The following is a 27,801-nucleotide window of genomic DNA, read 5'->3' as shown; positions in this document are numbered from 1 at the left end:
ATGCTGAAGGTGTTCCCGTGTCTGACAGCCTACCTCTCCAGACATGAGTTACAGCAGATCAGCACCATCGTCATCATAGAGACCTGGGATAGGGCACAGATCAGTGAGTCACACACACACCATATTCTTCTTGCATTGTAAACTTAAACATGCTCTAGCATAGCATTGGCAATATATCATTTTGTTTTCCCACACAAACACAGAGAGAAATACTCATACAGGTTTTTATAAGGCCTTGATTTTGTTCTCAGGTATTCTTTCTAGTCCATTCCCATGGTCTTTAACAGGAGATGCTGTCTGTCAGAGTGCTCACAGTCAATGTTATACCTACTGTTTGTCTTAAGAAGTACTGGAGGGCTGTGCATGCGGTGATGTTATTGATTGAGACAGCACTATTCCAGCGCTGTAGACCTCAATCATCCCAAATTCACCATCTATTATTCATGCTATTCAACAGTAATCTGAGTACATCACACGTGCTTCTAGGCTGTTCTATCTATCACATTTCACTGGCGGAGGCTGGTGGGGATAGACAAACAACAAACTCTCATCACGCATGCCTAAGCTGATACACACACACGGTTATACATTATGCATCATGTGCATGCGCACACACGCATACAAACACCCTTCAGCCTCACCCCAAAACACACTCCTTCACCCCACGAAGTACATCGCTCCCTTCACACCCCTGCCCACAGTGCATCTGACTGTGAACATACAGTACTGAAATGGAGTCTTTTTGCTTCCCTTCTGTGAGGGTTTCACGAGCAGTTTTATCTGTGTCCGTTTCTTTTCATCATTCATCCCTCATGTGTGCGCGTACACCGTGTGTGCGTGCACTGATTTGGGCAGATTGAAACCCCTCTAGCTACTCACTGAGATAGAACATCTACAAGTGGTGGTGAGATATGCAGCAGAGCACCGCAGGGAAATATAGAAGCTGCTTGTATATGAAACTCTGCGAGCTGGTTTGGCTTCTGAAATGACTGTCATCCATAGAGGCAGGCAGCACTATCAACGGAATGCTTAGACTCAATCCCCTCTCCTGTTATGTTTGATTTGGTGGTTGGATATTGCTTTTCTGTTACCTTTCCCAGGAGCTTGAGTCGGGAGGCTGATATTTTTGTAGATTTTGATGAGGGGAGAGAAGTACTATATTTTCTAGAGAGGGAAATGAATACTTTAAATAAATTGATCTCTGTTTATGTACACACACATATATATATATATATATATATATATATATATATATATATATATATATATATATATATATACACACACACACATATATATATATATATATATATATATATATATATATATATATATATATATATATATATATATATATATATATATATATATATATGTGTGTACATAAGCAGAGATCAATATATATATATATACACTGCTCAAAAAAATAAAGGGAACACTAAAAAAGCACATCCTAGATCTGAATGAATGAAATATTCTTATTAAATACTTTTTTCTTTACATAGTTGAATGTGCTGACAACAAAATCACACAAAAATGATCAATGGAAATCAAATGTATCAACCCATGGAGGTCTGGATTTGGAGTCACACTCAAAATTAAAGTGAAAAACCACACTACAGGCTGATCCAACTTTGATGTCATGTCCTTAAAACAAGTCAAAATGAGGCTCAGTAGTGTGTGTGGCCTCCACGTGCCTGTATGACCTCCCTACAATGCCTGGGCATGCTCCTGATGAGGTGGCGGATGGTCTCCTAAGAGATCTCCTCCCAGACCTTGACTAAAGCATCCGCCAACTCCTGGACAGTCTGTGGTGCAACGTGGCGTTGGTGGATGGAGCGAGACATGATGTCCCAGATGTGCTCAATTGGATTCAGGTCTGGGGAACGGGCGGGCAGGTCCATAGCAGCAATGCCTTCCTCTTGCAGGAACTGCTGACACACTCCAGCCACATGAGGTCTAGCATTGTCTTGCATTAGGAGGAACCCAGGGCCAACCGCACCAGCATATGGTCTCACAAGGGGTCTGAGGATCTCATCTCGGTACCTAATGGCAGTCAGGCTATCTCTGGCGAGCACATGGAGGAATGCCACCCCACACCATAACTGACCCTCCGCCAAACCGGTCATGCTGGAGGATGTTGCAGGCAGCAGAACGTTCTCCACGGCGTCTCCAGACTGTCACGTCTGTCACATGTGCTCAGTGTGAACCTGCTTTCATCTGTGAAGAGCACAGGGCGCCAGTGGCGAATTTGCCAATCTTGATGTTCTCTGGCAAATGAAAAACGTCCTGCACGGTGTTGGGCTGTAAGCACAACCCCCACCTGTGGACGTCGGGCCCTCATACCACCCTCATGGAGTCTGTTTCTGTCACGGTCGTCCTCCTCTTCGTCTGAAGAGGAGAGGCGAGAAGGATCAGAGGACCAATATGCGGCGTGGTAAGTGTCCATGGTAAAATCTTTAATAAAGAAAGACTGAACACTGTACAAAAGAGTAACAAAAACAATAAACCAAATTCGACCGTGAAGCTACAAAATGAGACCTGTGCTGACACAAGCCACTAACATAGACAATCACCCACATACAAACAGTGCAACCCAGGCTACCTAAGTATGATTCTCAATCAGAGACAACCAATGACACCTGCCTCTGATTGAGAACCATACTAGGCCGAAAACATAGAAATGCCCCAAAACATAGAAAAACCAACATAGACTGCCCACCCAACTCACGCCCTGACCATAATAAATAAATACAAAACAAAGGAAATAAAGGTCAGAACGTGACAGTACCCCCCCCCAAAGGTGCGGACTCCGGCCGCAAAACCTTGACCTATAGGGGAGGGTCTGGGTGGGCGTCTGTCCGCGGTGGCGGCTCTGGCGCGGGACGCGGACCCCACTTCACCATTGTCTTAGTCCGCCTCCGTGGCTTTCTCACCATGACCACCCCTCTCAATGACCCCACTGGACAGAGGGGCTGCTCGGGACAGAGGGGCAGCTGCTCTGGGCAGAGGGGCTCCGGCAGCGGCGCCGGGCAGGCGGGAGGCTCCGGCAGCGGCGCCGGACAGGCGGGAGGCTCCGGCAGCGGCGCCGGACAGGCGGGAGGCTCCGGCAGCGGCGCCGGACAGGCGGGAGGCTCCGGCAGCGGCGCCGGACAGGCGGGAGACTCCGGCAGAGGCGCCGGACAGGCGGGAGACTCCGGCAGAGGCGCCGGACAGGCGGGAGACTCCGGCAGAGGCGCCGGACAGGCGGGAGACTCCGGCAGAGGCGCCGGACAGGCGGGAGACTCCGGCAGAGGCGCCGGACAGGCGGGAGACTCCGGCAGAGGCGCCGGACAGGCGGGAGACTCCGGCAGCGGCGCCGGACAGGCGGGACCACCTGCAGGGAGGAGACAGAGAGACAGCCTGGTGCGTGGGGCTGCCACAGGAACCACCAGGCTGGGGAGACCTTCAGGAGGCTTGGGGTTAAGAGGAGGCACCTGAAAGACCGGGCTGTGGGGGAGCACTGGAGCTCTGGTGCGCAACCTTGGCACCACTTCCCCAGGCTGGACAACCACTCTAGCCCGGACCCTCCAGAGTGCAGGCACAGGTTGAACCGGGCTGTGGGTAAGCACGGGAGATCTAGTGCTTACTACACGCACCTCTCCCTTCGGCTCCATTCCCACATTCGCCCGGCACGAGCGGAGCGCGGGCAGAGGACGCACTGCACCCTCCCAGCGCCCCGGAGACACAGCACGCAGAGCCGGCGCAGGATACCCTGGACCAAAACTGCGTACCGGCGACCAGACCCGCTGAGCAGGCACCATACGCCCTGGCTCGATGCCCGCACTCGCATGACACTCTCGGGGGGCTGTCCTATAGCGCACCGGGCTATGGACACGTACTGGCGACACCGTGCGCTTAACCGCATAACACGGTGCCTGCCCAGTATCCCGCTGCTTATAATAAGCACGAGGAGTGAGCGCAGGTCTGCTACCTGGCTTAGCTCCACCCCTCGTGTGCCCCCCCCCAAAAATTTTTTGGGGCTGTCTCATGTACCTGTCGCACTGCCGTGCTGCCTCCTCATATCGCCGCCGCTCAGCTTTCGCTGCCTCCAGCTCTGCTTTGGGGCGGCGATATTCCCCAGCCTGTGCCCAGGGTCCCTCTCCGTTCAGTATCTCCTCCCATGTCCAGGAGTCCTGTGATACCGGCCGCTGTTGTTGCTGCTGCTGCTGCTGTCGCTGTTTTCTACCACGCCGCTTGGTCCTTGGTTGGTGGGTGATTCTGTCACGGTCGTCCTCCTCTTCGTCTGAAGAGGAGAGGCGAGAAGGATCAGAGGACCAATATGCGGCGTGGTAAGTGTCCATGGTAAAATCTTTAATAAAGAAAGACTGAACACTGTACAAAAGAGTAACAAAAACAATAAACCAAATTCGACCGTGAAGCTACAAAATGAGACCTGTGCTGACACAAGCCACTAACATAGACAATCACCCACATACAAACAGTGCAACCCAGGCTACCTAAGTATGATTCTCAATCAGAGACAACCAATGACACCTGCCTCTGATTGAGAACCATACTAGGCCGAAAACATAGAAATGCCCCAAAACATAGAAAAACCAACATAGACTGCCCACCCAACTCACACCCTGACCATAATAAATAAATACAAAACAAAGGAAATAAAGGTCAGAACGTGACAGTTTCTGACCGTTTGAGCAGACACATGCACATTTGTGGCCTGCTGGAGGTCATTTTGCAGTGCTCTGGCAGTGCTCCTCCTGCTACTCCTTGCACAAAGGCGGAGGTAGCGGTCCTGCTGCTGGGTTGTTGCCCTCCTACGGCCTCCTCCACGTCTCCTGATGTACTGGCCTGTCTCCTGGTAGCGCCTCCATGCTCTGGACACTACGCTGACAGACACAGCAAACCTTCTTGCCACATCTCGCATTGATGTTCCATCCTGGATGAGCTGCACTACCTGAGCCACTTGTGTGGGTTGTAGACTCCGTCTCATGCTACCACTAGAGTGAAAGCACCGCCAGCATTCAAAAGTGACCAAAACATCAGCCAGGAAGCATAGGAACTGAGAAGTGGTCTGTGGTCCCCACCTGCAGAACCACTCCTTTATTGGGGGTGTCTTGCTAATTGCCTAAAATTTCCACCTGTTGTCTATTCCATTTGCACAACAGCATGTGAAATTTATTGTCAATCAGTGTTGCTTCCTAAGTGGACAGTTTGATTTCACAGAAGTGTGATTGACTTGGAGTTACATTGTGTTGTTTAAGTGTTCACTTTATTTTTTTGAGCAGTGTACTGTATATATTATATACATACATACAGTACCAGTCAAAAGTTTGGACACACCTACCTATTCCAGAGTTTTTCTTTATTTTTAAGCGCAAACCAGATGGGATGGTTTATCACTGCAGAATGCTGTGGTAGCCATGCTGGTTAAGTGTGGTTAAATGTGCCTTGAATTCTAAATAAATGATCTTCTTATTGGTGTTCTTTAATAGTGGATTCTTTGCAGCATTTTGACCACAAAGGCCTGATTCACACATCAACTGTTCTCTGAACAGTTGATGTTGAGATGTCTGTTACTTGAACTCAGTTATTTGGACTGCAATTTCTGAGGCTGGTAACTCTAATGAACCTATTATCTGCAGCAGAGGTAACTCTGGGTCTTCCTTTCCTGTGGCCGTCCTCATGAGAGACAGTTTCATCACAGCGCTTGATGGTTTTTGCGACTGCACTTGAAGAAACTTTCAAAGTTCTTGACATTTTCCGGATTGACTGACCTTCATGTCTTAAAGTAATGATGGACTGTTGTTTCTCTTGGCTTATTTGAGCTGTTCTTACCATAATATGGACTTGGTCTTTTACCAAATAGGGCTATCTTCTGTATACCACCCCTACTTTGTCAGAACACAACTGATTGGCTCAAACACATTAAGAAGAAGAAGAATTCCACCAATAAACTTTTAACAAGGCACACCGGTTAATTGAAATGCATTCCAGGTGACTACCTCATGAAGCTGGTTGAGAGAATGCCAAGAGTTTGCAAAGCTGTCACCAAGGCAAAAGGTGGCTACTGTGAAGAATCTCAAATATAAAATATGATGGCAAGGTTTAATGTCTGAGACGTGTGATGTGATAAGCTACAGTGCCTTGCAAAAGTATTCGGCCCCCTTGAACTTTGCGACCTTTTGCCACATTTCAGGCTTCAAACATAAAGATAGAAAACTGTATTTTTTTGTGAAGAATCAACAACAAGTGGGACACAATCATGAAGTGGAACGACATTTATTGGATATTTCAAAAACTGAAAAATTGGGCGTGCAAAATTATTCAGCCCCTTTACTTTCAGTGCAGCAAACTCTCTCCAGAAGTTCAGTGAGGATGTCTGAATGATCCAATGTTGATCTAAATGACTAATGATGATAAATACAATCCACCTGTGTGTAATCAAGTCTCCGTATAAATGCACCTGCACTGTGATAGTCTCAGAGGTCCGTTAAAAGCGCAGAGAGCATCATGAAGAACAAGGAACACACCAGGCAGGTCCGAGATACTGTTGTGAAGAAGTTTAAAGCCGGATTTGGATACAAAAAGATTTCCCAAGCGTTAAACATCCCAAGGAGCACTGTGCAAGCGATAATATTGAAATGGAAGGAGTATCAGACCACTGCAAATCTACCAAGACCTGGCCGCCCCTCTAAAATTTCAGCTCATACAAGGAGAAGACTGATCAGAGATGCAGCCAAGAGGCCCATGATCACTCTGGATGAACTGCAGAGATCTACAGCTGAGGTGGGAGACTCTGTCCATAGGACAACAATCAGTCGTATATTGCACAAATCTGGCCTTTATGGAAGAGTGGCAAGAAGAAAGCCATTTCTTAAAGATATCCATAAAAAGTGTTGTTTAAAGTTTGCCACAAGCCACCTGGGAGACACACCAAACATGTAGAAGAAGGTGCTCTGGTCAGATGAAACCAAAATTGAACCATTTGGCAACAATGCAAAACGTTATGTTTGCCGTAAAAGCAACACAGCTCATCACCCTGAACATACCATCCCCACTGTCAAACATGGTGGTGGCAGCATCATGGTTTGGGCCTGCTTTTCTTCAGCAGGGACAGGGAAGATGGTTAAAATTGATGGGAAGATGGATGGAGCCAAATACAGGACCATTCTGGAAGAAAACCTGATGCAGTCTGCAAAAGACCTGAGACTGGGACGGAGATTTGTCTTCCAACAAGACAATGATCCAAAACATAAAGCAAAATCTACAATGGAATGGTTCAAAAATAAACATATCCAGGTGTTAGAATGGCCAAGTCAAAGTCCAGACCTGAATCCAATCGAGAATCTATGGAAAGAACTGAAAACTGCTGTTCAGAAATGCTCTCCATCCAACCTCACTGAGCTCGAGCTGTTTTGCAAGGAGGAATGGGAAAAATTTCAGTCTCTCGATGTGCAAAACTGATAGAGACATACCCCAAGCGACTTACAGCTGTAATCGCAGCAAAAGGGGGCGCTACAAAGTATTAACTTAAGGGGGCTGAATAATTTTGCACGCCCAATTTTTCAGTTTTTGATTTGTTAAAAAAGTTTGAAATATCCAATAAATGTCGTTCCACTTCATGATTGTGTCCCACTTGTTGTTGATTCTTCACAAAAAAATACAGTTTTCTATCTTTATGTTTGAAGCCTGAAATGTGGCAAAAGGTCGCAAAGTTCAAGGGGGGCGAATACTGTAAGGCACTGTATTTGAAACGTTCTGAAAAGACGAGACCGGTGCATTTGGGATTTGGGATATGCTGTGAGAGAGTTTTTTCTGTCTACTATAGTGTACTGGTCTAAAGTAGTGCACTATATAGAGAATAGGGTGCCATTTGGGATGCAGGGAGATTCTGTGATGTTCCTCTGTGATTCTTTACTTTTTAAAGTTTTTATTTCATTTTAACACTTTAACATCCCTTATCCTCCTGCAGTATTTGGACACAATGGATTCTACCTCATCCTGAAAGGTTCAGTAGCTCCGTACACTCAAAAAAGATCCAAGGAGGCTGTTGATCCAAAGGGCTCAGTGGTAAGCAACCACACCATGGCATTGCCAGAATGTTACTCCAGAGTGTTAAAGATGGTATCTGCTGTAGGGGGAAACGGTGACACTGGCCACCCAAACCACCATTGTTATCGTTTTTGTTGCCGAGCTGAGGAGCATCGTGCAGCATGGTAAAAGCGGAAAGAACCGTGTTCGTTGTTTGCAGTGACTTCTCTGTTGTAATCTCGCAATGGAATGTGGCTGTTTCACCATTAAGGATTCTTTAACCCTTGTGTAGTCTTAACATTCGGTATACTCCCCTTGTCCTAAGGGTAAAAAATTACCCACCTTCACTAAACCCCTAAAATAAAGCAGCTTAATTTAATTTTAAAGAAACAACCTGTCGTTCATCACAAACTTTGTGAATATCTGGGTTTTCCCTCTTCACAATGCAGAAAGACTGCATTTAATCAGTGGACACCACTCGTTTTTATTACAACACACCTGTCATAATTGTTTTATCATTTATTATTATTATTATTGCTAAAGGTAGTACGTAGGTGTAAACATACATTTTTTAGCAAGAGATAGCACCTGTATAGCCAAAGAAAGTAGCAGAAATGTGAAGCAAGTAGTTTTGAATGCATTTTATTGAAGGGAAATATTAACGTTCTTGAACTTTTTTGGGTACATAGTGATATATTCTTATATACTGTACAATGAGGAATTCAACTACAAAATACTAGTCTCTTCACATTTTTTTGACCATTGCTCCCACCCACAAGGTGTATAAACAACAACAATAAATAAGAATAAAATAAGATAATAGATACAAAACAAAAACGTGAAGAACACAAATCAATCAACTCTAATTAGCACATGTAGGACAGTATGCAAGTGTGTGTGCATGGACTTTGCAGATGTATTTCTCACATGTACAGCACATAGTATTTGTTTTACAGTCCTTCTTTGGGGGGCAGAATTGGAATCTCCTCCTCTTGCCTGCCCCAGCTGCAGCCTCAGGTGGATCAGGACAAGATTCAGCCCCCTAAACAGCTTTCACAAGCGCTGCAGAGGCTGCTGTGTGGGGGAGGCACTCCCTTCTTTGAATGTGTGGGGTTACAAGTGCCTTTTACAGCTGCTCCAGGAACACCCTCCTCTTGTTCTGCTTATCAGGCATCCAGGTAGGGTTGATTTTGTTCCATATCATGAAGGCATTGTATGAGGACACATCAATGATGTTATGGAAGATGACCAGGGGCCAAGCTGAGTTCAATCTCTCATTGTGTGTGTGTCTTTGTGATTTTTATGGTGTGTAAGTTATTTTATAACTGCCGGGTCAAAAATGACCCTAAGACAATCTTTGTGCCCTGGTGGTGTACAGCTTTCATGGAAATATGAACAAAGGCGATGTTTAACTTTTTGTAATGTTGGGGTCACTCATCAAATGTCAAGTTGAAAAAATATAATTTAAGGTGTTTTCTCTGCTATTAAACATAGTGGCGGGTCATGTTTTACCCTTAAGACAACACAAGGGTTAAGCTTTAAGGTCTTTTCACAGTTTTGGTTAGTTGATTGATTTGTTGGTTGATTGAGTGATTGATTGCGTGTTTCAGATAGGTGTGGGTGGCAGCTTTGGATCGTTTGAACCTCCTGCAGGTACTGAGGCAGGCATCACCATCCAGTGTACATTAACACAGGAACCCTGCGAGATCCTGAAAATCTCCCACTCAGGCTACGCCAAGCTGAAGAAGGTGAAGGAGCTACATTTACTATCCAAAATGAATATGCTATGTACCTGATTTATATGCATACCAGCATATGCGACTGTATTAATCAACCACAAATACAAGTTACTTATACTTCCACATGTTTCAATGTCTTTAGACATGCCCTCAATGTTTTCAACTTTATTTTTACACTAAGACATGTGTCCTTGCCCACTGTCTTGAATCTGTATTGTGCTGTATGTCTCTTGTTGTAGGAGATCTTGGCCCAGAACTATGCTCTGAAGGAATCTCTGATCCAGGGTTGTCACTTCTACCTGCAGTGGCCCAAGCTCTCCATCGATAGGTTGGCCAACCTCATCCAGATGAAGAACTTACCAGCCAAACACGGTACAGTTCAGTAATAACCTCCCCTCAGTCAGCCAATCACGGTAAACCCATTTCTGTCACCCAATCATGGTACAGTAATACCCTCAGTGAGCCAATCACGCTAATACTCGCCTCACAGTCAGCCGATCATGGTAATACTGTACTACTACTACCTTATTCGAATCATGGTAGTACATGGTAATTCCATAGTGCATGGGAGTTAGGCTGTGTGTTCCTGTAATGAATAATATATGTTCTCTTTTCCACACATTCATCTCTGTATGAGTTCAATTAAATCCCTTTGTTGTTTTTTTATCTTGGAAAATATGATACATCATGTATGAAATAAGTCTTTGTAATGTGTGGCAGTTTTTTTATTACATCTTTATTTGTCAGTAATTAGGTACAGATGCTGTATGCTTCATTGAAAACAAGACAGACTTAGACCTAGACGCAGATGGTTGCATATGAAACCGAGGTTACTGTAGTATACCACTAGATCTTAACATCTTCAAGACAATATCAAAGCAACATGAACGGCTTATGCATTAACCAAGCAAACAAGCACAAGCAAGGCGACAGTAAAACATGTCATCCCCCACGAATGATACAGCGCCCCCCCTTCTGCCAATCAGTGTAATTTGTGTAAACGGCGGCTCTCTATGACGAGATGTATCATTCACCCAAGTTTCGTCAAAAATGGGCCAGTGGCGTCTGAGATATCGTGTAGGACTAACGTACCAACAGTTGATTCCTGTAGCGCCCTCTTGGGCCAGTCAATGTCATTTTGTCAATGCCGGATCACTATGGCAAACGCATCATTCACCAATTTCATCACTCTGAGTCAAACAGATCAAGAGATATAAACAATTGCCCGTTATAGCGCCACCGGGTGGTCAATATTAATATTCTTGCATATGTTGAGTGATGATAGTGTTTGCAACAAGTGTGCCACATTTTGTTACAATACGAATATCCTTGACTAATTTCTATTTATTAATGTGCTAGAGCACGCCTGCTTGAATATGTATTCGTCAATGTCGGCGAAATTGTTTAACGTAGTCTGGAAAAAATTGCATTGAGAGACCTTTGTCCATAGATGTCACATATGAAGTTTCGTGCAGATTGGTCATTTGGGGCCAGAAAAGTAGCGTTTTGCCAAACATTTTAAATGGAAGAAAATCAATCATGGCGGACCTTATGGGTCCTTGAGGGAAATGTGTTCTTTGTGAGAACAGGGACCTATGTACCAAATTTCATGACTAGGTCAAATGGGGTGAGGGGCGTAACCTTTTAAAGTTTGCGTTTTCAATCTCCTGTTATAGCTCCACCATCTGGCCAATCAGTAAATGCCAGATCTTTATGACAAGACGCATCATTCACCCAAGTTTAGTCAAAATCGGGCTCGTGCTGTCTGAGATATTGCGTGACTAACGTACTAATGGACAGATGCACAGTCCCCTCCCCAATTTAATTGGGGGGAACAACAAATTAGATCCATCCTCTACTTCTTCCTCTCTCTCTCTCTCTCTCTCTCTCTCTCTCTGTCTTTCTCTCTAGCCTCTACCTATCCCTATTCCATCTTTAGATGTAGTCGAGGCGACAGGAGAGCATATGGTGAACGTTGAATGGAGACGTTACGCAGTGAGGCTAAAGGCACCGTACCAAATGTTTTATATCAAACACTTAACTCAGAACCTTGTCTTTTCCACTACTTGTAGCGCATGTCATCATCACTGATCCCCTCCCTCTTCTCTCACCTTTCTTCTTGTCTTTTAAGGAGAGAGCGAGCCAGGGCCTTCCTACAGCTCCCTCCAACAGGAGACCATACTCTCTCCATCCCCATTTTCCTCTTCATCCCCTTCATCCGAATGCAATGATACATTACCTATATCAGAGGGAAAGTGAAAGACGAAAAAATGGTGGGTGTGCATACGTGCATCCGCTAGTGATTGGATATGTTGGGTGGGGTATAGGATGGTATCATACTGTCAAACGATAGGATCTCATCGCAGGCTGGAATAAGTCGAGCGAGTCGTGTGTGCTGTGTGTGCCATTCGTTGATTGCTATAGGGCCGATCTCTAGCTCTATTTGCCCAGTGGGGAAGCTGAAGCTAGCCAGCCGGCTGGATCTGGGTTTATGTATCCTGGATAGATGAACGGTTTGCCTGGAGGGCAGGACTCCTGTCCTGAGGTTTGTACAGATGAATGACTTGTTTACATGCTGCTGCCTATCATCAGAGGCCTAGTCTGCCTCCCAAATGGCACATTATTACCTATTTAGTGCACTACTACCCATAGGGCTTTGGTCAAAGGTAGTGCACTATATAGGGAATAGGGTGCCATTTGTAATTCAACCCTATAACACAATATCCCCATTTGTCTCTCTGTATTTTGGCCTGTGACATGGAGAGGATACCATAACCATCTGGCTTACCTGCCTGCCATGTTAACCTATACGTACGCCTAAGCCTGTCTCTCAATCCCCAACAGGCTACTTGATCACCTTGATTGGCTCCATGTTGATGCTTCAGTGGCTTTGAGAGGGATAGTGTTTCATGTAAAGGTTTGTGAGAGCAGAATGAAGACTGTTATCTGCTGATGCCACCATAGAGACATTCAACTACTGTCGGAACAGACAATAACTCTGGAGGTTAGGCCGGGCCATGACATTTGGGGCCACCTCAATTTGGGGCCCCTCTGTTGAAGTAATAGCCATTTTAACATTTTGATGCATCCTAAATCTCTCTATGACCCCTTCCGTCACATCTGTTATGCCAGCGCCTGTATACAGTACTATAGGTGAGATGTACAAGTCAGTGGAGAAAGGCAGTGTTACAGAAGGCTATGACCTCACCACTGCAGGGGGACTCTTCATCTCAGAGGGGTGTGTGTCTAACTCTGGTGTTAACACTTCATGTCACCACAGGCACAACTGTCCTACAGTAGCTGCTTCAAGTTTCCACATACTGATCCTTTGTCTATATGAGATGACCTCAGTCACAGTGAATGTGTTGGACAGGCTTGCTTGCCGGCTGACTGACTGGCCGACAGGCTGGCTCTGGTCCATCCAGTACCCTTTTTACATTACTATGCGTTTCACATTGTCCTCTCCAACATGGTTCAAGCAACTAAGGAACTGTAGTTGCGTAACCTGGCTTGGCTCGGTAGTGTAAAAAGGGTACATTCGTTTCCCTTCTGGCTCCAACACAACAGAAACAGCAGTCTGGCTGGAGACTAAGGCGTTTTCCCACGCGAGGCTTTTTCAGAACGTCCGATAGACAAGGCTGTCTGTATGGGAATACTGTGTCCCCATCCCAGACGGTCATGCTTGTCCATGAGCTCTCCTCTGGAATGTAGTCCTCTGACACACGCGGGCGCGTACAAACACACACACACACACACACACACTGCACATAGTTTGGCAGACTGTTTTACATTGATTGTTCACGGGGATCAAACATCCAGCCGGTATCTTAATCCAAGCAAGAGATGGATTACATTACGCTTTGTGTGTAAAGTGGCTGATGGATATTTTCATAGTGGTGCATGGCAGGAATGAAACACATGTTTTCGGGGTATTGTAAAGAGTTGAGTGATTCACCATGCCTTAGTCTTACAGACTACGTCTTCAGCGAGGTATCCTGTTACACTTAATTGAATATGACCGCTCTGCCTTATGACGTACGTCGAATGCCTCCGAGGCCGACAGGTAGAGTAGTGGTTGATCACAAGCAGATAAGTATGCTTTTCCCCTTCCTGGAATCTGGTGAAGCCAACACAATTTCAACGTATACTGGTAATAGAAAATAAAACGGTTAATTTAGAAAATATCCCTTTCCTTCGGTTGTAGTCATTTCCTCTTCTTAATAATTCTCAGCTGTCATCTTTGTGCCCTTCTCACCCCTTCTTCCATCACCTCACCCTCCTCCCCTTCTCCAAACTGTGGCAAGGCTCTACTATCCATCATTGGCTGATTATTGTTTCAGAGAGCTCATTACTGTAGACGAGGGCCTCAAACAGATTAATAACTGACTATTAGGGCCCTATTAGAGTGGCTAATTCAACCCCTATTTGGATTTCCTCCCTCCGTCCCTATATACAGTGAATGAGGTCTACCACAGTGTTTGGACAAAACTCCCTTCCGAATCTTTCTCTGTCTGGCGCATGAATGCACATGCACACACATAGGAGAGGAGAGAGGGTTTGGCTGTCTCCCATCACACCAGTAAAAACACTGGCATTAACTACCCATTAGTTCTGTGACAATCAAAAGTCTGTCAGGCAGCAACTTAAACGTTAAGGGGAGAGGACAGGGAGGCTAGAGACGATATGGCTTGTCAGTCAAGAGGTACTATCAGCTCCAGGAAAGATAATGGACTGCACGCTTGATGTTTTCATTTCACGGTAGATGCTGTATGCTTGGAGATATAGTAAGCACAACCAATGCACTCTGATGTATGGGAAAATCATACCAAAGACAACCTCACACTAACCCTGCCATCTAGCAGTTTATCCTAAATACCCTGCACATTGCCCATTTTTCATTTTCTATGTGAAAAAGGATAACAAAACAGACATGGCCACTAAATTAACCTGATTGCCAGGGGAAAACAGCCCTCTCACTTAATATGTGACGGCAGTTTGAGTGAACCTTGGCCCCAGCCTGTTCTGGAGGGAACATTGACTATGACTGTGTTAGAAATTACACCCTGTTCCCTATAAAGTGCACTATTTTTGACCAGAGCCCTATGTGTCCTGGTCAAAAGTAGTGCACTAGGGTATAGTGTGATATTTGGAACGCAGTCTTTGACAGAGAGTTGGAGCAGACAGACACAGTCCAGGGGATCCTACTGGGTAATTTCCCAGGTGAGGCCCTGTTAACTGTTTGATTATTCTGGGGCCTGAGTGAGTGAGAAAGGTCAAAGGGGATCTTGAGGTTCTGAGGTCTTAAATAAAAGCTGCCAAGCGTTTCATTGGAATAGGCCGAGAATGACACACACACACACACACACCATGGCTCCCCCAGTGATGTCTACCACTGTATGTGAGGCTGGGCCCTCCCGTACTGTCAGCACACATAACAAATGGGCCCCGTTTGTCCAACTTTCCCCTACATAGAGATAGCGTTTAAAAACACCTGTCAGCACTAATATACCGTGTTTCTCCTAGCCGTTAAAGGCTAGAGGGCCGTGAATCAATATAATGCTCACCTCCCAATGCACACAAACCAAAGATTTGTCACATGACAAAATAATCCTCCAGCCCAGACTTTGGGGCCTCTTGCTAAAACAAGAGGACTTCTTCTGTAATTTACAGTGTAGCCTACTTTTTTTTCACAAAACTTTTGGTATATTTTGTTGGTTGTGATGCATCAGTCAAAGAAGCGGTGGATTGAGTGTTGCTGTGGGGGTTAGTAGGATGTGTGTTTGTGTGTGCGTGCGCAGTAACCCAAGAGTGTTTGAGGCGATGAATAGACACATAGAGTACAGCTTCAAGTAAGGTTAAGAGGGAGGTGTGTGTCTCTTTGTTAACTACAGCTGGTGAGCAATCTCTAATGCTAAGGAAGTCTCAAGGTTTTACTCGCCTGAGTTAGAATACCTCATGATAAGCTGCAGACCTTACGTAGATGTCTGTTTACTTGAGCGAGCTAAGGCCCCACTCAACGAGCTGAAAAGGGCCATAAACAAACAATAAAATGCACATCCAGAGGTGGCGCTCCTTGTGGCCGGTGATTTTAATACAGGAAAACTGAATTCTGTCTTACTTCATTTTTACCAGCATGTCTCCTGTGCAACCAGAGACGACACAACTCTAGATCACTTCTATTCCACACACAGAGACACATACACAACTCTAGATCACCTCTACTCCACACACAGACACATACACAACTCCAGATCACCTCTACTCCACACACAGAGACACATACAGTGACTTGCGAAAGTATACGGCCCCCTTGAACTTTGTGACCTTTTGCCACATTTCAGGATTCAAACATAAAGATATAAAACTGTATTTTTTTGTGACGAATCAACAACAAGTGGGACACAATCATGAAGTGGAACGACATTTATAGTCTCAGAGGTCCGTTAAAAGCGCAGAGAGCATCATGAAGAACAAGGAACACACCAGGCAGGTCCGAGATACTGCTGTGAAGAAGTTTAAAGCCGGATTTGGATACAAAAAGATTTCCCAAGCTTTGAACATCCCAAGGAGCACTGTGCAAGCGATAATATTGAAATGGAAGGAGTATCAGACCACTGCAAATCTACCAAGACCTGGCCGTCCCTCTAAACTTTCAGCTCATACAAGGAGAAGACTGATCAGAGATGCAGCCAAGAGGCCCATGATCACTCTGGATGAACTGCAGAGATCTACAGCTGAGGTGGGAGACTCTGTCCATAGGACAACAATCAAGTCGTATATTGCACAAATCTGGTCTTTATGGAAGAGTGGCAAGAAGAAAGCCATTTCTTAAAGATATCCATAAAAAGTGTTGTTTAAAGTTTGCCACAAGCCACCTGGGAGACACACCAAACACGTGGAAGAAGGTGCTCTGGTCAGATGAAACCAAAATCGAACTTTTTGGCAACAATGCAAAACGTTATGTTTGGCGTAAAAGCAACACAGCTGAACGCACCATCCCCACTGTCAAACATGGTGGTGGCAGCATCATGGTTTGGGCCTGCTTTTCTTCAGCAGGGACAGGGAAGATGATTAAAATTGATGGGAAGATGGATGGAGCCAAATACAGGACCATTCTGGAAGAAAACCTGATGGAGTCTGCAAAAGACCTGAGACTGGGACAGAGATTTGTCTTCCAACAAGACAATGGAATGGTTCAAAAATAAACATATCCAGGTATTAGAATGGCCAAGTCAAAGTCCGGCCCTGAATCCAATCGAGAATCTGTGGAAAGAACTGAAAACTGCTGTTCACAAATGCTCTCCATCCAACCTCACTGAGCTCGAGCTGTTTTGCAAGGAGGAATGGGAAAAAATTTCAGTCTCTCGATGTGCAAAACTGATAGAGACATACCCCAAGCGACTTACAGCTGTAATCGCAGCAAAAGGTGGCGCTACAAAGTATTAACTTAAGGGGGCTGAATAATTTTGCACGCCCAATTTTTCAGTTTTTGATTTGTTAAAAAAGTTTGAAATATCCAATAAATGTCGTTACACTTCATGATTGTGTCCCACTTGTTGTTGATTCTTCACAAAAAAATACAGTTTTATATCTTTATGTTTGAAGCCTGAAATGTGGCAAAAGGTCGCAAAGTTCAAGGGGGCCGAATACTTTCGCAAGGCACTGTACACAACTCTAGATCACCTCTACTCCACACACAGACACATACAAAACTCTAGATCACCTCTACTCCACACACGGAAACTCATACAAAAATCTAGATCACCTCTACTCCACACACAGAGACACATACACAACTCTAGATCACCTCTACTCCACACACAGAGACACATACACAACTCTAGATCACCTCTACTCCACACACAGAGACACATACACAACTCTAGAGCACCTTTACTCCACACACAGGAACTCTGAGGTCTTGGCTGATTTATTTTGATTTTCCCATGATGTCAAGCAAAGAGGCACTGAGTTTGAAGGTAGACCTTTAAATACATCCACAGGTACACCGCCAATTGGCTCAAATTATGTCAATTAGCCTATCAGAAGCTTCTGTAGCCATGACATAATTTTCTGGAATTTTCCAAGCTGTTTAAAGGCACAGTCAACTTAGTGTAAACTTCTAACCCACTGTTATTGTGATACAGTGAATTATAAGTTAAATAATCGGTCTGAAAAGAATTGTTGGTAAAATTACTTGTGTCGTGCACAAAGTAGATGTCCTAACCAACTTGCCAAAACTATAGTTTGTGGAGTGGTTAAAAATGAGTTTTAATGACTCCAACCTAAGTGTATGTAAACTTCTGACTGAAATCCCTCCACGAACACCGACAAGCCATCAAACAGTCAATACAGAACTAAGATCGAATCCTACTAAATTGGTTCTGAGACTCGTTGGATGTGGCAGGCTTGCAAACTATCATTGATTACAAAGAGAACACATTCTCATTTACAGCAGCAACCTGGGGAATAGTTACAAAGGAGAGGAGGGGGATGAATATGCACTGCTTTGAAAGGCTGGTCATGGCTTACATCAACACCATCATCCCAGACACCCTGGACCCACCCAAATTCGCATACCGCCCCAACAGATCCACAGATGATGCAATCTCTCTTGCAATCCACACTACCCATTCACACCTGGACAAAAGGAACACCTTTTTGAGAAAGCTGTTCATTGACTACAGCTCAGCGTTCAACATCATAGTGTCTTCCAAGCTCATCACTAAGCTCTGGACCCCGGGAAAACACCTCCCTCTGCAACTGGATCCTGAATTTACTGACGGGCCTCCCCCAGGTAATGAGGGTAAGCAACAACACATCTGCCACACTTACCCTCAACACAGGGGCCCCTCAGGGATGCATGCTTAGACCCCTCCTGTACTTCCTGTTCACCCAAGACTGCATGGCCACAAACGACTCCAGCAGCATCATTAAGTTTGCTAACGACACAACGGTGGTTGGCCTGATCACCGACGATGATGAGACCACCTCCATATAGGCGGTCAGTGACCTGGTGCCAGGACAACAACCTCTCCCTCAACATCAGCAAGACAAAGGAGCTGATCGTGGACTACAGGAAATGAAAGGCAGAGCACGCCCCCATCCACATCAACAGGGCTGTAGTTGAGAGGGTTGAGAGCTTCAAATTCCTTGGTGTCCACATCACTAAGGAATTATCACGGTTCACACACACTAACACAGTCGTCAAAAGGTACAACAATACCTCTTCTCCCTCACGAGGCTGGGAGAGCATCTTGACTGTGTTAGTGTGCACCATTGAGAGAATCTTGACTGGCTGCATTACTTCTTGGTATGGCAACTGCTTGGCATCTGACTGCACGGCACCACAGAGGGTAGTGCGTACAGCCCAGTATATAACCGGGGCCGAGCTCCCTGCAATCCAGGACCTCTATACCAGGCGGTGTCAGAAGAAGGCCCTAAAAGACTGCTCTCTCTGCTACTAATTGCAGTGCGGTAGCAATTAGTCTGATTTATTTTTAGGGCCTTCGTCTGCTGCACCACTCTGGAACCAACAGGACTCTGGACAGCTTATACTCCCAAACCGTAATAATGCTAATTAGTTTGTCTGGGTAGCTAGTTGGTTAACTATTTAACTGTCTGCATTAACCCTTTTTGCGCCAACTCTTTTGACTCCTCACATACGCTGCTGCTACTGTTTATTATCTATCCTGTTGCCTAGTCACGTTATCCCTACCTATATGTGTTTATCTACCTTAATTACCTTATACCACTGCACATCAACTCGGTATATAGCCAAGTTATCATCACTCAGTGTGTATTTATGCCCCATGTTATAATTTTTCAATTTTTCTCTCTGCATTGTTGGGAAGGGCCGTAAGTAAAATTCCACTGTTAGTCTACACCTGCTGTTTTGAAAGCATGTGATGAGTAACATTTTGATTTGAGTACAGAACATACTTATAAGGTCGATGTTACACACACCAACCCACACTTCTCACGTACTGTATGCTGGTTCATAACCTCATCCATCCTATGATAAAGGAGCCCACACTCTGACCTGAAGAAGCAGAAGAACATTACTTGATCTGAAATGAGTAGGCATGCAGGTAGAGAACTTATTTTCCTATTTCCTCCTCTTTTTCCTTCTCTCTTCTTTCTGTAGTACTGGCGAAGGAAGGTAAGGTGTGTCCCTTTGTGGCCTACATCCGAGAGGGGGAGTGCAACATCCTCCAGGACATTAACTCGCTGATGAGGACCCCACAGGAGAAGGTGTCGGTCTGCGCGCACACACACACACACACAACACACACACACATCACACTGTAACAGTAGGCCTTCCTCCAGGCTGCTGCATGTTCCCTGTTTGATTAAAAACCACTTCATCTAAATCAAGGAGTGAAAGAGCAGGACTTGATTTGAATATTAATTACATGGTTAAGACTGATTACCATAATTGTGTTACATTTTATACCGGGAAATGGGAATATCAATTCCTGGAACATGTCATTTGTGATAATGATTGGGCCTTGGCTATTTTTCCTTCATTGGTTGTTGGTTTCCAGGGCAGCAGGATAAAGTTTGTTGTCGTGGGGAAGCTCGGACCAATGGAATCGTTCGGTGAGGTGAGCATCCTGCTTGATCAGCCCTCCCCCTGCAGCATCGTCACAGCGACAGAGGTACAAGTAGGGATCATTCAACCAGATGCTCTGAAAGGTTAGTCACAAGCTCTTATATCATATCTGGTAGCCTATACAATCTCTTAAACTATTGGATGTTTGAAAGGAAATAAAAACTGAGTTCATTACTGTGCGTTAATTTGATTTATGTTCATATTTTGCTTAGGACTTGATTCAGTGACATCGGCACTGATGTTACAAACAGCACAGCCGACTTACGGGAAGTTGAGTCAGGTACTGCAGTCAATTTGTCCAACATAATAACCTTACATTATTCACCCTTTCCCTTTACCCTGATACTATTGTGTTATGGAACAAGTGGAAAAGCGCTGGTTCGAATAGTGAATAATATTCTGTTGCATTCACCTAGAATACTGTTGACCGCTTGGTTCTGTATGACTTGCCCCTGTCTTATTCCAGGAAGAGATTAACAAGGAATACATCAGACAAGAGCGGCACAAGGAGTGGGACCACATAAAGGTGTAGTATATACGTCAGTAAAGCATATTGTTACTGTCTTTCCTTTTCTCACTAATGAGCCTTTCAATTCTACTAAGCCTTTTCACATTACAGAGCTGTACAACACTGGCCTGATTATGCATCCCCCATAGTTTCTGGACCTGTGCAGTGAAGGACAATGTGAATCGAAAATAACAAGCCAGCACAGTACGGGTCGGCTCAGTAGTGTGAAAGGGTCTCTCTCTGTCTTAGGCTCTTATGGAATACCCAGCACAGTACGTTATAATCCCTGTGCCTTGTCCAAACCCAGAACACAAACACAACGTTTCTTCTGAGAATCAGCAGCCATGCAGCCAGCCCTAACTAATTCCCAGGCCTGAGTGCCAATGTCTGCCTTTGTTCTCAACCAACTGTGTGTGTGTGTGTGTGTGTGTGTGTGTGTGTGTGTGTGTGTGTGTGTGTATATTTGCGCATGTTCGCTTGTGTATGCGGGTATGCGTGCCAGTTTCCCATAGATGATTACACCACTGTGTAGCTCTGCTCTGTTATTGCCATGGCAAAATCCTTACTTGGAAGGAAATTAATTATGGACGCTGGCTAACTGGTCCAGTGCAGTCCTCTCTGAGGTACCTTTCTACAGCTACAGCTTGTGTATCTCCCACGTAATAAAGACAGACGGACAGGCCGGCCAACCTCCCTTTCTCTGGCTGCTTGTTTCACAGGAATATAACCTTTCAGACCCTTCCCATGTAGCTCTGGGTTGTAGGCCAATAGAAAGGGTCTCTTTGTGCATTTTGTCAGGAACACTATACAGTTTGTCTGTCAGGAGGCTAAAGTGATCATCAGCCCCAGCTGTCTGCCTCTGTCATGGTTTGGTTTGGTTTAGTGTGTGTGGTCTGGATCTGGGTCTCACTGCCAAGCTTTCTCGGCTGAACAGACAGGAGGCGTTGGAGTTCGGGAGCCCCGGCCTGTTGGGGTGTGGTGGGAACCGACATGCAGTGTCCCACGGCCAATGAGAGAGGAGGATCTTGACCGATGAAAGTCTCACAAAGCAAACCGTTACCGTAACAATCAACTGTCATGAACAGTGTTCTGATAGTGACATAGAGCTCAGTGGGGGCAGGTTGTTGGGTGTTGTCATCCTAGCTAACACATAGAGACTAAAACAGACAGCTGTAGCTAGTTGTTTCAAACAGCATGTTGTTGTACAGTATATGGTCAGCTGTTCTGCACTGGTATGAATCGGCCCGTTGTTCTACAGGGAGGCCTCTGTAGCACCACTGTAGCTTCTCTCTTATATGCAGCCTTTTCCTGATCCCAGATCTGCTTGTGCTGTATTTCCAAGATCATGGGAGTTATCTATACAACCCATCAGGTTAATGCAGCCTCTCTCTGCATGGGGCCAGATACGACTCCTTCTCATGTTAAGTGCCTTTTGAACTGTGGTTCATGCCATTTAACATTTAAAAGACATGTAAAGGTCCAGTGTCAGTGCTTGCTTGTATGTCATGCTTGTTTATCGCAATTACACAGTCTGACAAATGGACACTGATGAACCTAAACTGAAACAAAGGATATGTGTCTATTGAAACCTTTCGTTCTTGCTACAGCTGATGGCATTTTCTATCTGCCATCGCTAAATGGTGTTAGATCATTTACGATCTGTAGCAGGAGCACAGAGCAGGAAAAACGACTGTTTACATGTCTAGCCTCTCTTTGATGGAGACGGGCAGTTATTATGCCTGTTTGATTGCTAATCTTACTGTTGAGCTGACGAATGACAACAGTCACAGCGTTTGTTTGCTGTCAGGCTTTATTTTTCAGCTCCAGAATAAGGACAGATTTGTTTGTTTATGCTCTCATATGGAGAACCCAGAGTGGCTAGGATTAATAGGACTGCGAGTGTTCACGTTTCTGACGCAACAGCCCTTTTTTAGCCAAACATCGGAACTATTTTTTTGCCTTTTAAATAGGAGTTAAGAGTTTCCAAAGTATTGGGACATGGGTGAATCACCTATAAATGATGTGTTATTCCTATGTTATGCTCAGTAATCTAGGCTGAGTGTGTGTAATTTTGGGCGGTGGAGTTTTACGTCAGACGGTAGGTTCTAAATATGGGTTGGAGAAGAGGTTGTGTGTCTTCCTGGTTTTTTTAGTCTCTGGTCACTGTTACGACAGACATCTGCATGAATGTGGGTGTGGTGGGGAAAAAAAACGCAAACAGACAGACAGTGACTATTATTCCTTGTGTAACCTTGTCTGAGACCTAATGACTTGAATTAGCTCCCCGAGTCACAAACAGACAGCGTTTGAAACACTGTACTCCTACGTGACAAAGATAGTGAACAATGCTCACTTGATGAGTAACCTTGCTTGAGACCTGAAGACTTCTATTAGCCCCCGGAGTTAATGCCCAGTTTTTGGCTCAGATCGCTAAACAGTCTTGTGGTACACTACCATGTTTGCAAGTGTCATGCCCTTGAGAATATGGACGGATCACTCAAAAAATAAATGACTTAGAAATTTCACCAGACAACGACAAAATGTTCATCAGCTTTTCCTTTCAGAATGTGCCGATTTACATTTTCTTATTAAAGGTTTTGAGTCCCTCAAAATATCACTCAATCCACACAAAAGAAAAAATCCTCACAAATACATGATTTTCTAATAGGAAAATAATAATGAGCAAAGCCTTTTGTTCAAGAAATTCTTAACATTCCCCAAAATAACAAGTCCTAACCGTTATGTGATTGTTTCATACTGAGGAACTGCATGAATTAATTTCTCAGACAGAACCATCTGAATTGAACCAATCAATATCTGACTGGACTGAATACAGAGCACCAGTTTGCAAGAGAGTGTTTGGGCAAGATAAAATTCTGCAGCGGAATATTAAAATGGTCCTGATGTTACATCTTAGCCACACTGATATGTAGGATGATGCTGATTGTGTTGAATGCTTCACTTATAACCAGTGCTATATAGTGGGAGAGCGTGTGTGTGTGGCGTGTGTCGAGCAAGAGAAAACGCGTCGGAAAGACCAAATTCATCCACAGACCGAATGCATTCACTTTATTCATTGCAAACTTTAAACACGATTGCCCTTTGAAAATGTGTGTTCATAAACAAATGCATATTGATCTGTGATTTGTGTGCTCACACACATCTGTTTAGACTGCAGCCCAAATAAAGGCTTCACAGAGTTCAAGTAACAGCCACATCTCAGCATCAACTGTTCAGAGGAGACTGCGTGAATCAGGCCTTCAAGGTCGAATTGCTGCAAAGAAACCGCAACGAAAGGACGAGATGAAGAGACTTGCTTGGGCCAAGAAACATGAGCAATGGACATTAGTCCGGTGGAAATCTGTCCTTTGGTCTGATGAGTCCAAATTCGAGAGGAGGAGATGTGGGGGGGGGTGCTTTCCTGGTGACATTGTCAGAGATTTATTTATAATTTAATGCACACTTAACCAGCATGGCTATCACAGCATTTTTCAGCGATACGCCATCCCATCTGGTTTGTGCTTAGTGGGACTATCATTTGTTTTTCAACAGGACAATGACCCAACACACCTCCAGGCTGTGTAAGGGCTATTTGACCAAGAAGGAGAGTGATGGAGTGCTGCATCAGATGACCTGGCCACCACAATCACCCGACCTCAACCCAACTGAAATGGTTTGGGATGAGTTGGATCACAGAGTGAAGTAAAAGCAGGCAACAAGTGCTCAGCATATGTGGGAACTCCTTCAAGACTGTTGGAAAAGCATTCCAGGTGAAGCTGGTTGAGAGCATGCAAAGCTGTCATCAAGGCAAAGTGTGGCTCCTTTGAAGAATCTCTGATGTTGATTTGTTTAACACTTGTTTTGGTTACTACATGATTCCATATGTGTTATTTCATAGTTTTGATGTCTTCACTATTATTATACAATGTAGAAAATAGTAAAAAATAAAGAAAAGCTCTTGAATGAATCGGTGTGTCCAAACTATTGACTGGTACTGTATAATTGGTTATCTGTTTCCTATAATCAGACCCAGGTAGTGTGGGGTGCCAAAGACCAATGTAATAACGTTCCATTGATTGGTGCTTCTGATCTTTAGCACTGGGCATACAGTGTGATATACTGGCAGGGGCATCATGCACCTAATAAATCTGAGGAGGCACACAGTATGTGAGGATGGCTGAAGGGGCGTATGTAGGGGCGCTAGGCTCCTCATCCAGAAGTTGGAGAATTTAGCATTTTTCAAACTCGTGAAATAGCCTTTTCCTGCTATCTACAGCCATATTCATTATGCTTAATTCTTTGTAAAAAAATTAAAAATAAATGTTTTTCTGTTGAATTTTCTGCATATTGAAGCATACCTCTTGAGCTCTCTCCTTCTGACTGGTGGTTATTTTCTTAAAGAAAAAAATATGCTTCTCTGCTAAAAATCTGGGTAAAAGGTTCAAAGGAATTTGAGTGTTATTTGTACATTTAGTTATTGATTGCTTTTCTAAAGTCTACAACCGTGCCAGCAGGCATGTCAGCTAAGATAGACAAGCTAGCTACTCTAACTAGATTGATTGCCTCAAATGGCTTCTTGGTAACTATTTATACGGTTGGGAAATTGGGAAACCATCTAGGCTATCTAATGCCAACTTCCTAAAATTGCTAAAGTCGCTAGTAGTATTACAGAAGGAAAACAAATGTGTAATTACAATTTGTCATATTATAATATAGTTTTTTTACTGGACAATTCTGAGGGAGCACGTGCCCCTTATGGGCATGACGCCTCTGTACTGCAATGCAGTGTGACATCCTGTAATGCTCACCATAAGTGTGTATTTTAATGTCATGTTTTGTCTCTTATTTCCTCCACAGAAGAGAGTGTTGTCTGATGCCCTGCTCTACAACGGGATCCAGCAGGGGAACGGGAAGTGGACCTTCACTAGGGGAGGTGGAAGAAGATCTGGGGACAAGAGCAACCCCCATCCAATAAACACAGCACACACACAAACACCCCAGCGTATACTGCCTGCTTTGACTCCAGATGTTACAACAACAACGCAAGAAAACACAGGAACTGACATTGCCAAACCCTAATTTGCCGTTTAAAAGTATAACTCCAGTCCCATGCTCCAATCCAACTTCTGACACCACACCCTCCAATATCCCGCCACATACACTTTCGTTCTCTGCCTGTATCTTTGGACTCAACGTACAGTGACCACTCCAGATGTACACTAATATAGCATCAAAGAAAATAAACTGTTATTCTCCCCAGCTTTCACTCTCACTCAAAGCCTTTGAAATAAGAGGCAGTTATTGTCAATCAGCTAGCAGCTTTCACTGCAGTGCTTCCTATATCCCTGCCAGGGCCAGAGGAACTCTTGAGGACAGTGACACATCATGTTGTCTTTCACCCACTTAGTATAACGTAACCAGACATGTCCTACGTGTGCAAATACAGAGCCTGACCCAGCCCAAAACAACCCACCATAAGCATACACCCCTAACACAGGTCAAAACAACACAGCCGTATTGGATCTTATACTTGTGTGAAACAGTGTTAGGCAAGACAGGCAACAAGTCCGCAATGACATACAGAGCCCAACACAACATCTTGTTGCGCAGACACTGTGAATACTGTAGAGAACGGAAAACTATTCTTTATGAAAGAGACAATGCTGAACCGTATCATAGAGAAACTGAAATGACACTTGACCGTATAATTAGTTTTATGTCTAAATATTTGGGTCGAGACATAGACTTTTTAGATTGCTGGGATCTATATGGAAATAGAAACACAGACCTTAAAATACATGGTGTTTGTTTAGATTTGACAGACCGCAACTGACCTTGACCGAGACTGTTTGTTCCACATTCCCAAAGGAAAATACCTCTTTATTGCTTCTTTGTATATATTTTTGTTCTCTCCTCAGATGACAGTTCTGTACTGAAATGACCTGCTGAAATTGTCCCTCAGTCTGGAGAATGATTTGAGATGAGAATGGGCTTGAAACGAGCTGTGGTAAATGGTATGGTTTTATTGTAGCAAATATTGTAGCATCTCCTCGTCTGCATAAGCCTAATTTGATTAAATGTTTTTGTGCGTGTGTGTTATGGAAATTTTACCTGCATAGAGATACATTTAGCAATTTGTGCTCTATTCATTGGTTAATTTATCCCCGCCAAAAGTGTTCCTTCATGTTAGCAGAGATTTCAGAAACTCAAACAAATAGCTAATTCCCAAGATGAGTGAGGCTCTTAACCCTTAACATTGACACAAGTAAGATTAATTATGCTTTCACGTGGTTTTGTCCACACACGCACGGTCATTTCACACAGTCCAAGAGCTGCTTTCAATACAATGTTTGGCAGGTTAGGTTGGTGAGGTGAGATGTTTTCCCTCAAGGTGCAGGGGAAAATGACAAAGCTGTTTCCTTTGTTTGGACAAGGCCCCGTGAGAACGTAGTCCAAGGCTAGAGGAGAGGTGTTGCATGTGTCTCCAAGGCGAGAGGAGAGGTGTCACCTAGGTGTGGTGTGACACAGTCACGGTAGGGGGTGTTACTAGGAAACGAGGTGATGAAGCCTGAAATATCCCATTCACTTCCCATGACCTCACAACAGGACATGCTATCCCACACAACACTTTACTGGACTCCAGGGCATTTCACCACGTGTATATAAAAAATGGTAATAGCCACGCATTGTGGAGTTTTCATTAAGCCTCCTCTTATCTGTAAAATAACAGAATACTGGTCAGATAATTGATTGCTCAGATCAGATGATTATTCCAAAAATGACTGGTGCATATCTTGTTCAATTACACTCTGCATTTATTTACCTGTCTTTGGGAATTAAATTCTCCTGGCATTTATTTCCCCTGGGATTTCATACAACATGTTATAATTAACACAGTGCAGGCT

General features: G+C 44.3%; 1 protein-coding gene across 1 annotated transcript; it reads left to right on the top strand.

Annotated features, from left to right (window-relative positions):
* Nucleotides 1-26,155, top strand: LOC139420557 (cyclic nucleotide binding domain containing 1). Its single transcript, XM_071170748.1, has 9 exons — nt 1-103; nt 7,976-8,073; nt 9,645-9,782; nt 10,013-10,145; nt 19,921-20,027; nt 20,321-20,471; nt 20,601-20,668; nt 20,855-20,914; nt 25,754-26,155. The coding sequence occupies exons 1-9, from the start codon at nt 1-3 to the stop codon at nt 25,973-25,975; spliced, it is 1,080 nt and encodes a 359-aa protein (XP_071026849.1). The 3' UTR covers nt 25,976-26,155.
* The last annotated feature ends 1,646 nt before the right edge of the window (nt 26,156-27,801 follow it).

This window comes from Oncorhynchus clarkii, chromosome 11 (assembly GCF_045791955.1).
Source record: "Oncorhynchus clarkii lewisi isolate Uvic-CL-2024 chromosome 11, UVic_Ocla_1.0, whole genome shotgun sequence".
NCBI classification, from domain to species: domain Eukaryota; kingdom Metazoa; phylum Chordata; class Actinopteri; order Salmoniformes; family Salmonidae; genus Oncorhynchus; species Oncorhynchus clarkii.
Note: the sequence above shows the minus strand (reverse complement) of the source record. Positions and strands in the feature narration are given on the sequence as shown.